An 11863-nucleotide genomic window follows, 5' to 3' on the forward strand; every position below is an offset into this window, starting at 1 on the left:
ACCGTAATGACGCTCAAAATCCATTCAAAAGCCATTAAGCTACCGTAATGATACTCAGTAAAGGGCAGGGGGGAAATACGTTACTGTATAACGCACAAAAGCCCTTAAGTTACCGTAAATCTGGTTACATCTTGCAATTTATTCATATCATATTCCATGTACGTGTATATAGACTCTTATTGCACTATTTACATTGTATTTGTAATTACTTGCACATCTTGCAACACTTTCTTGCACTATTTATATTCTGTTTTTTCTTTCACTATTGTCATTGGTTTTATCTGTGTTATAGCCTGGGACTTAAGTTGTTCATTGCCATATCTACACTGTAACTACTGTGCACGTGACAATAAAGCCATGAATCTTGTAATGACTCTCATATCCTTTATCCTCACATAACAATCCAATTCAATTGCGTTTAACATCTGTTTGATGTATGCATGTAAAAAGAATGTGTTTATTAGGGATCCAGGTGTATGATTGGTATACCAGGCGGGGTACATAGATAACATGTGCTTCAACTTACAACCCTTAAAAAAATCTGTATAAGTCTGTCAAAATGTTGTCCAATTAGTTTGTATTGCCTTCTTATTCTGAGGGCTTCCCTCTATGGTGCCATATTGATCCAATTCTTGTAAGAAATGTCCAAAACTTGATACAAAAATTCAAAGATTTGTCATATACACAGTGTAGTTGTCACCCACTGTCTGAAACCAGATCCCAGTCTGCTGATTGGTTAGCTGCCTGACCGGCTCTGTTGTGATTGGTCAACACACCTTTCACTTAGTGGCTCTTATTCTAACTTATAATATAAATTGTTTACATTGTTTTTATGTGCAATGCTTGTCTTCGTGCTGCTGTTACAACACAATTTCCCAGACTGGGACCATTACATATATATCTTATATTTTACCTGGGTGACGTAATCGGTGTAATACGACACCAGCCCCGGTATTTATTCACTTCCGGTATTTGATCGGCGCTCCTCGGAACATCTCTCAACAAAAAAAGGTCCGTAAATGTTTATTTCTTACTTGGCAACTCTTAATTTTTAAACAGACTGTATTCAAAACACATTTGAACTGATATTGAGTTGATGTCGCAGTTTAAAACTTTTAATTATCTGCTTCATTTCAAAGTTTCGAGTTTTGACTAGCAGGCGGAGCTAATAGCTAACAATAACGCATGCGCAATTTAGCAGGAAAGTTTGATTATTGCTTTTTTATTCATGTTTATTTTTAAGAAATGTGCCTTTTGCTACGATTAAACTGTCTGAAAATATAGCCACCAGATGAATACTCTTAACATGTATGTGAAGTTAGCTGCTAGCTTCAAAACCCCTAGTATCGGGTTTTACCCATAGACCGTATATATAAAGGTTTTACCGTGATTTTTTTAGTCAATACGATATCAAGTATGTTACTTAACTTAGTCAGAATCTATCATTAAACCTGTGGGTTAGGGGTCGAAAAGTAAAAATTCTACTCTCATGCCAAACAGTACAAAAACGACTCTCAGTTACTCAATTTCTACACACAAGTGCATCCAATAAATTACACAGAAACCTCAGAAAAGATGTATAAATCATAGGTATTTTGAAAAGGAAGGGAATCGTATTAGCCTAAACATATGATGGTGTTTAACTGAAGTAACAGTGGCTCTAGATCAAGCTAAATAACCAATATAAACACCATACCTGCTAATAAATAGACACAATGATCCTCCTGTGTGATTTAGCATTGAAGTCTTGCTATCAAGTGTGTGTGTTTTGTGGGTGTAGTAATCAAGTACACCACCACCTGCAGGCAATCAGGTGATGGATGATTAGGAACACCTGTGGAGCAGAGCCCTGATCTGATTGGTTGTCATGTGTCCTACATCTTTTAAAAGCTACATGTGCATCTAGAAACCTGTCAGTGCACCTTATAGCTGTTTGCCAGCTGCCGTTAAAGAAGAAGAAGCAGCCTGAAGCAGCAAGAAGCAGCAAGCTGTCAGTTGTTTGACAACTGCCATAAAACAATTGGAAGAAGAAGAAACCTGTCCGTGCTTTCTTCTCAGAGTGTTTTCTTTCGATCCCGTTTGACCAGCTGCTGTCCGGTGAATCTCAGCTGAAGATGGCGACCTCCTTCAGATTCGGATCCACGATCGACCCGTGCAGGACGGCTGCTGCTGAGAGGGCAGTGCTGGAGGAGGACGAGGAAATGAGTAAAACTAAACCTATTTTTTTACACATTTCATCATCCTAATTTATGGAATCAGGTTTAAGACAAAGCAACACTTTCAATGGCTTTTTACCGCCACACATACATGTAAATATATCTAATATGTATATACGACCCAAATATGTATACATGTTCATTTAATTAATTTCTTATTTAAAAAGTTACTTGCTACTAATCTGTGTGAATCGTCCTGTTTTTCACCCTCACCCTGTTGCTTTTAAACTGTTGAATTTCCCCACAGGGATTAACAAAGGTCCATTTTATCTAATCTAATCTTATTTTAAAGTTGGCAAAGAAGCACACCTGGATCCGGACTTCCTCCTGCAGTGTCCCTTCGATAAGAACCACCTGATCCGGGTCTGCCGCTTCCCGTACCACCTGATAAAGTGCAGGAAGGTGAGTGACAGCAGCACGCTATATATTTACATTAAAGTGGACGTGTAGGAACTCTTTATCTAAAGTAAAGACGGGTGATATGGTAAAAAATCCTTTATTTTCATATGAGATAAATCAACATAAAGCACCTTTTCTGGTATTTTGATGTATAACGGGTGTTGCTGTTTTTTTTAGAAAATCTGCATTTAGCTCTGATCTAAACTTAAGCTGCTTTTTAAAACCTAATCAAAACATTTGATAACATGTATGTGAAGGTAGCTGCACGCCCCAAAAACTAGGAACATGGAACTATAGATTGGTTTTTACCGTAACATTTCTTGTTCGATATACAAGTTATTTCATATCTCTAAACAATCTAGATCCCCATAAAGCATCGTTCTGTTCGATCACCTCTATACTTCTGTGGGAATGACATGCATGACATGAGAGGGAAGTAAAGTAAAAACCATATTTCTTCACGTACAGAAAGAACCGGAGAGCCGCAGCACGCGCTCCCTTCTGTTTAACATGTGTACAATGTGCAGACGTGGAAAGATATAATGGGAAGAAACCAGTCAGAGGTTTACCACGGGATGGGTACCGCGCCCCGGTATCAACGGGCCCCGGGGCTGAATTATCAAAGACCGTGGTACCGTTAAGCTCCCACGTTATCGGTCTATTTATCGCTACTGGAGACATGTAAAAAATACGTCATGTGTATTATTGCGACACAAACATTATATTGCAGTTTTAGTGTCGCCAACTCCGTTTCTAATACGCAAACAGACTGCTAAATGCGTCTATGATTATTTTCGATCTTTCCAATCCAGGTGAGAGATATCTCTCCCCCGTCTGTGTGCGAGGGGGCGGGGCAGTTTACACACACGCAGCTGCTACATGCAACACACACACACGGAGGAGATGGCGGAGAGACCTCTGAGGTGTGGTTAAACTTTACCCGTCTCGCTCGTTGCCTAAAGTGCAATAAGAGTTTAGCACAGGGGTCGCCAACACGTCGATCGCGAGCTACCAGTAGCTCGCGGAGGTTTTCCGAGTAGCTCACCAGAGGGCGCTAAAGTGCAGTTGACATGTTGAGACATATTTATTTATGTAGTATATTTTGAGAGTAAGAAAAATAGAGAAAAAGAGATGTAAGATGCAGTCATGACAACTGAGGAAGGTCCGTCAAAGAAGAAATCTAAAATATACTACTTTCATGACGAGTGGGAACATGAATTTTTATTTACGAGCATCAAAGACAAGTGTGTGTGTTTAATTTGTGGCTCGAGTGTTGCGGTGGGGAAGAAGGGAAATGTGGAGCGGCACTTCACAAAACTTCACGAAAACTTTTCAAAGGAGTATCCCGCCGGCAGTTGCCTTCGCGTTGAGAAGGTACAACAATTAAAAGCTACGCTACAAAGGCAGCAGTCATTGTTCACGAAGCCTGCCAAGAAAGCTAGCCTAGCTACAGAAGCATCGTTCCGAGTCGCTCAGTATTTGGCAAAGAACAAACAAGCTTTCACTGATGGCGGTGTTCTTAAGGGAGCGATGTCTGTTATGGCAGAGACTTTGTTCAGAGACCACAAGAGCAAGTCGGAGATAATGTCTGCCATTGATGATGTGCAACTGGGACCCAACACTGTGGCGAGGAGAGTGTCGGCGCTGTCAGTGGATGCCATGGAACAGTTGGAGCGGGACATGGTCAGGTGCAAGTGGTTCTCCATACAGTGCGACGAGTCGGTGGATGCGAGCGACACAGCTCAGCTGTCTGTGTTTATCCGGATGGTGTTTGAGGATTTTACGGCGAAAGAGGAATTTCTGACACTGCTTCCACTCAAAACCACAACAAGAGGTGTGGACGTGTATAATTCTATTAAGAATTATTTCATAAACAAAGGCGTGCAAATGGAGAAGCTTGTATCCATAACAACTGATGGAGCCCCGGCTATGAGAGGTCGCCACAACGGTTTTATCGCAAATTGTAAGTCAGATCCATATTTCCCACGTTTCCTGAGTTACCATTGCATCATTCACCAAGAAGCACTTTGTGCCAAAGTTATGGACTTCAATCATGTCATGAAACCTGTGATAAAAATAATAAACTCTATACGAGCGAAGGCAAAACAACACAGGAGCTTCAAAGTTTTTCTTGAGGAAATGTCAGCTGAATATGGAGATCTCCTTCTCCATGCTGAGGTGAGGTGGTTGAGTAGAGGGAAAATCCTACAGCGCTTCCTCTCCTTGCTGAATGAGGTAAAGCTCTTCATGGAAGAGAGAGGGGAGGACACTTCCATCTTATCTGATGCTGGTTGGGTACTTGACCTGGCCTTTTTGACTGATCTGACAGGAAAATTAAACCAGCTTAACCTCCAGCTACAAGGCAATGGCAAAACAGTATGTGACATGATTAGTGCTGTAAAGGCCTTTAAAGCAAATCTGTGTCTATATCTCCAGCAAGTAAAGGGAAAGAAATTGCATCATTTCCCCTCTGTTCAAAAAGTACTGCAGGAGAATGAAGCTGCTGCTGGCTTTCTTGACTTGTCAAAGTACTGTGACTGCTTAACTAAGCTTGGGCAGGAATTTGAGGACAGGTTTCTTGACTTTAAGCAGCTTGAGCCCTGTGCAAGTTTCCTTGCTAACCCATTCAACATCGTGGATGTTACTGACATGTCTGAGCAACTGGCCAGCCTTTTCAGTCTCAGTGCTTCAGAGTTGGAGCTGGAGATAATCAATCTCCAGAATGACATTCGGCTGAAAGCACATCAGATGGACGAAGATTTCTGGAAGCTATTGGACCCAGAGAAATTCAAAAACATTCAAACTGCTGCACTGAAACTGTCCTGCTTATTTGGGTCAACATATCGCTGTGAATCAGCATTCTCTGATATGAACTTTATCAAATCCAAATTCAGGACAAGACTTACTGATGAACACCTCAATGACTCAATCAGAGTGAATTTGTCAGGATACACTCCCCAGTACAGTGCTCTGGTGGATGCTATGCAGTGCCAGGTGTCACATTAGCTGAGTCAGGAGAAAGACAACAATGCAGTGACAGACTGAATGTTTGAAGACATATGTTTGCTTGATGCAAGTTGAGAAAAGCACAAGCCATATTCCCCTTTTACATGTGAAACTAATTTGTGAAATGCTTGAAATAATTTAAATTATAGAGCTAGAAATGTTATTACAATTAGGAACGTTGCACTCTTATCTGTAAAACTGTGTACTGTAGTTATTGATGTTAAAGCAGAACTCAGTATTGCATGGTGATTATTTGTCTTTTTTTCTCTTCATGAGAAAGTCAAGTTTATTCATGTTAATGTTAATGTTAATGTTTCTGCTCTTGAGTCACGAATGTGATATGTGCACTGAAATCTATATAAAATAACATGAGTAGCTCTTGGCCACTTTCTTTTTTCAAAAGTAGCTCCCGGTTAGAAAAAGGTTGGAGACCCCTGGTTTAGCATGTAAGGGTGGTAACACGAGCAATTTGTCTAAACATTTAGCAAAAGTGCACCACATCCAGACGGAGGAATGCACCGACTGTCTCTCTAGTAGCTCTGTAGCCCCATCCACGAGTAATGTTTCCACGTCAGGTATTATGTATGCTAGCAGCAACACACGGAGCTAACTCAATGATACAAACATGGGCTAATGATTAGAGGGAACTGAGTTATTTATTTTGTTAAAGTTTCAGCTATTCTGTTTACAGTTCTGTCATCAGATTATTTAATATGATTTGTTTAAACATTGTTGTTTCTTTTGATGTGAAATATTATGTATTTAATTTAAATAAAAAGCAAGGTTAGTTTACCTTATTTGTTTCTCCAAAAGAACCGATAAGAGTACCGAAGCACGACCCCAACATTGAGCTCTTTGGTTCTAAGATATAACGACATTTTAAAGCTTTGTATGTAAATTGTAAACACCTCCATTACAGCAGCATCTCCTTTTGTCTCTGGCTGATGTAGAACCACCCGAAGCTGGCGAGCGAGTTGAAGACGTGTCCGTACAACGCTCGTCACCTGGTGCCTCAGAACCAGCTGATGTCCCACACGGAGACCTGCGAGGACCGCATCTCTGTGGACACTGAAGACCGTGAGACATCTCCTTTATACCGGCTCTGTTAGAGAAACTGGTCCCCGGCTTGAGCTTCAGTCTCAGGATCCATGTGTTTGTGATCCTCTCCAGAATGGAAGTAGTCAAAATCTAAAAAATCTAAAAAAATCTGACTTTTTCTCAAAATCTCAAAAATCTGACTTTTACACACAAATCTAAAAAATGCTGACTTTTCTCAAAAAATGACTTTTTCAAAAAAATCTCAAAAAATTTGACTTTTTGCAAAAATCTCAAAACATTTGACTTTTTCACAAAAATCTCAAAAGATTTGACTTTTTTGCAAAATTCGGACTTTTTCTCTCAAATCGCAAAATTCGGACTTTTTCTCAAAATTCGGACTTTTTCTCAAAATTCTGACTTTTTCTGAATACTTCAAAATGTTAATAATCACTGGTCCCCGGCTTGAGCTTCAATCTCAGGATCCATGTATCTGTGATCCTCTCCAGAATGGAAGTAGTCATCACATACAGAGCATCAGCTAGTTCCTGAACAGTGTCCTTCACATGCTGATATCCAAGAGAGGGAGTTACACAGTCACAAGATGGAGGAATAGAAAGCAGTATTCAATGTTTACTTCAGATTAGCTCCACGTCAGAAATGATCATGCTTGTCATATGTCTATCTCCATAGAGGCTGAATCATCATGTTAATCACATAGCTATCATATGCCTCAAACAGTCCTGATGCTCTTCTAGGTAATCAGACATCCTGTCATGTTCACAGCTACAGTTGGGATACCTTTGTTATCATGTTACTCTCATGTTGGAAGAGGACGTTCAGTACATTGTGCTCTGTTTGCAGGCGGCAGCACCAACGGACCGATCCCCCTGCAGGTCCCCGTCAGCATCTGGGTCAACCCCGACATGTCCGAGGACTGGGACGATGGTAACAAACCGTTATATAAGAATGCTTTAAATGCTTGTTATTCTCCCAGATTTAATATCATGAGCTTCAGATCCAACTTTATTTATACAGCACATTTAAAAACAACAGAGTTGACCAAAGTGCTGTACATACCGATAGGACAAAAAAAACATACTTATACATGGGAGTAACACATGCGTCACTTCCGGGCAAAAAGTGCGGCCCCGCCCACTTTTTGGGGGAAAGCAAAGCTGTCATTTGAACGGCGGTCGAGCCTGAAACCACAGAGCTCTTCTGTTACTGTCCTTTCTTCTTAGAGGAAGTTCAGAAACACTGAACTCTGGATTTGTTTTAAAGTTTGAGGTGCAATAAATGACACAGCTGCTTGTTGGCATGATAACACAATTATTTCCCGCCTCGCTCATGAGAGTAACAGCTGGAGAGATTACAGCCTCGCCTACTGATTTGAATTTTAACCATATATCGAGCCCGATCGTCGATTTCCAATGAGTTAATGTAATAGTTTGCCTGACTGGCCGTCGTGACCGGGCTCTCTGAAGATCAGAGAATCCACGGTTTTCAAACATTTCTGATCAGATTGACAAAGACTTCAGATTTTGTATTGACCGCCATTCAAATGACAGCGTTGTTTTCCACCAAAAGTGGGCGGGGCCGTCATTTTCGCCCCGAAGTGACGTAGGTGTTCCTCTCATGTACAGCCACAGACTGAAAAACTCCTAAGTCCTAATTACGTGAGACAATTAAGCGTTTAAATAGATTATGACTAAGATATCTATTGATAGAAAGCACAATATGAAATAAGTTGGAATACACCAAACACAACAAATAGATCAGATGTACTTTATTGATCCCAATTGGGGAAATGTTTGCGTTGCAGCAGCTTAAAAAGACAAGGCATTGCACACGAGAGACTTTAAGACATTTAAACATCTCAAAATAGAAATAAAACGGCAATAAAAAAAAGTTGAAATAGCAATTTACAGTAAACAAAATATATAAAGCAGGATATTATATATACATATATATATATATATATATATATATATATATATATATATATATATATATATATATATATATATATATATATATACATTAAGTGTGTGAGGAATGGAATGTGAAATGAAATGTCAGTGTAAAATGTACATTGTGAGTTTAAGTCTAGTAATCCAGAGAGTTTTGTACTTTATTAATTAGACTAATCTGCAAAATAGTAGATTTTCTTTTTTGTATAAATGTTGCAGGCGCCCAGAGGAAGGTGTTTTGAGTGGGGGTGCTGAGGTGCTGTCAGATGTGCTAATTACCCACGGGGGGGGGGGTTTGACGTTGACATACACCGAGCAAAACCACACACACACACACACACAGTGGCAAAACAACGGACTCCAGTGCACGCTATTACGGGCACTAAGGCGCGAGCTCACACACTACAAAGATGTAAAATATGATTTGACCAACAATGTGTAATTTCCAGTCATTGAAGTGGGCGATCAAGGCTTTGCTAATACCTGGCTACATATTACACACTCTGCACGGCGGCAGCAGCAATACTTGTTGGTAGTACTTGTCCGTGCTGCTGCTGGGAGGCTGGTGCTCGTTGGGGGGGGTGGTAGACAAATGGCCTGCATCTTCTATTTCAATCTTTTTAGCGTTTTTAGTGAGAAAGAATCCCGAGATACGCGTTTGCGCCGTGTCGGTTACTCGTCACTTGTGTTGTGCGTCACGTTAAAAGTAGCCGACTAACAAAACACTTTCTTCCCTGAAGCTAAATAATTGATTATATAGTTTAAAATTATCATTTGAATAATAATATATAATTATTATAGCCCCCTTCCCGTGCCCCTGCAGGCGTCTGCTTCTTATGAAACATGCGTGTGTGTTTTTAAAGTGACACTCAGGGCTTGAGATGCAGTATGTAACCTGATCTCTCTCCCCGTGCACACTCTGAACATTTGTCTGTGAAGGTAACACGGTTTTATTTTCTTTGTTTCTTGCAGAGGCTGATGACGCAGCGCCTCCATTTGTGTGGGGGGTGAACACGGTGATGGATCATCAGTAAGTGCTCTGATTCAACTTCAATGCTGCACAGTGTCTTCTGTCTCTCATTGGTTACTTTGTCAGGGTTTGGAAAGTCAACATTTACTGAGAAAAGAGACACGTCATCATTTCCCAAAGGACAGATGTTCCTGCCTGGAGACGGTCTTTTTCTCCTAATTCACCTTTATTTTTTAGTAACGTTAACATGTGTTAATTCCTAAAACATGGCAAGTAGATTTGAATGAGTTTGTGTTCTGACATTGCGTTGTAACATCTTTAAAAATGCACTAACGTAGGTCCTGATTGGACGACATTATTTAATCTAACTTGCCCTAAAATGTAGGAAACCCTGATTTTACAGAGCCATAAATTACCAGAAAATACCAACGAGTGTTTGAGCTTCAACGGGATGATAGTACAACTTTAAAAAAAATCACATTATGCATCGTTTTGAGCAACAATTTTAAGGAACTTGCAAACAAAAGCGGTCAAGCGTAGAAGAAATCGTCGCTTTCGAAGCAAAATCCCCAAGAATTCAGGACTTTTTGATTTTAATAAAAGAACATTTATTTTCCTCACGGACGGCAAAAAAAGTCCGACATTATACAATTTAAAATAAAAACAATAATCGTGGCTTGATATTGAGTAAGAACATGTTTTTATGAAGCGCACACAGCTTCTGGTCTTCCAAGACCCGACCGGACAAAAAGACGTGTTGCCGGCACGAAACATACTACCAATAGAAATACATTGCTTTTAAAATCGTTCTGTGTGGCACGGAAAAAGTGTCGTGACTATATAAAGGTCCTGACACACAGCGTCCTGTCGCCCTACTCGGATTGGTGTGTCCCACCCCGTCGTGTCTTTTCGGCCGTGCAGACACCTGTCGGCTGTCAGCAAAAGAAATCACTCTGATTGGCTGTTCAGCTAACAAATCAGAGCATGAGAAGCGAAACGGAAGTGAAGAAGGCGCACACAGACGGCTATTATTTTTCATTTTCCAGTACCGCACTAAACACGTTTTCGATTATAAGTCGTTATGTGAAACAGTCTGTGATGGACGAGAGTGAAAATGGAACGCACGCTATTTGTCGTTTGTTTATATCTCGCAGTCTGTTCTTCTTCTCTCGGTGTATCACGCAGTCTATCTTCCGGTTGCCTCTTTTGAATGACGAATACACACTACCGCCGCCTGCTGGTAAGGAGAGTTATTGCCACTCACGCATGCGCAGTTCGTACGTGCTACTTGGCCGTCGGCTGAAGTCTTTGCGGTGTGTTCCAGTGCGACACATGGCCAAGACGCAGAGACGCGAGGCGACACAACAGTCGTGTCCGTCGGGTTCTTTGGTGTCAGCTTGGTGTGTCCGGGCCTTAACTCGAAATGCTGTGAGACTGGGTTGTTCTATCTTATACACTTTCGTTATCATGTGCACCTCCTTGAAAGAGTGCTTCAGTATTTCCCAAACAGCATGTATTTATGTTTTCGTACGTTCTTTGTGTGTCTCTGCAGATTTGAGATGAAGCCGACCAACAACCTGGGTCCGAGCTTCAGGACCCCCAACACGCTGCCCTGGGCCGAGTTGTAAATCGTGTGAACAAAACAAAACAACACTCATGCATTAATATTTCTTTTAGAATGTGTTCTTGGCATGTCCTTAACCTTAACCCCATTTAAAGTTTTAAATCGGCACTCGCTGAGGAAACTGATGGCCTTTAATCTTGTTTTTGAGTTACGGGTGTTGGTGTGTTGTATTCTGTGTGCTTGTTTTTATTAAAAGGTGCTTTAGTTATGAACGTCTTCATTAATGAATTGCATGTTTTTCTGCACGACGGAATTGTTTTACTAAAACATATAATCAAAACATGAAATATATGCTTTAAAATGAAGAAAATAATTAAAACAAGACCCAAATGTTTATCCTGAGTAGAAAGAATAAAGTAGTACGTTAAACACATTTGGAAACACACATTTTGCACGCTGTGTGCACGGCAGGACTGGTTAACAGAACATTTAATGTAATATAGTAAAGCATGTAGGCGCCACACGTATACATGCATATGTTCCTAATTCACAATTTATAATTAATTTGCTGTTTTTAAAGTCAGAATTTACAATATAGAGCATTTTTCAACATGAAGTGTCACCGAGCGGCCACTGGGGGGCAGCACTCATCAACTCAAACACTGAAGACATCTCTGTTGCTTTGAAAGAACAAGAGGGC

General features: G+C 40.5%; 1 protein-coding gene across 1 annotated transcript; it reads left to right on the forward strand.

Annotated features, from left to right (window-relative positions):
• Window positions 1–933: 933 nt before the first annotated feature.
• On the forward strand, window positions 934–11451 carry zgc:56699 (uncharacterized protein LOC405758 homolog). Its single transcript, XM_034136121.1, has 7 exons — window positions 934–1011; window positions 2088–2205; window positions 2509–2618; window positions 6572–6698; window positions 7521–7604; window positions 9602–9659; window positions 11152–11451. Exons 2-7 carry the CDS (start codon window positions 2115–2117, stop codon window positions 11225–11227), a joined length of 546 nt encoding a protein of 181 aa, XP_033992012.1. The 5' UTR covers window positions 934–1011; window positions 2088–2114; the 3' UTR covers window positions 11228–11451.
• The last annotated feature ends 412 nt before the right edge of the window (window positions 11452–11863 follow it).

This window comes from Trematomus bernacchii, unplaced genomic scaffold (genome assembly GCF_902827165.1).
Source record: "Trematomus bernacchii unplaced genomic scaffold, fTreBer1.1, whole genome shotgun sequence".
In the NCBI taxonomy this organism is placed as follows: domain Eukaryota; kingdom Metazoa; phylum Chordata; class Actinopteri; order Perciformes; family Nototheniidae; genus Trematomus; species Trematomus bernacchii.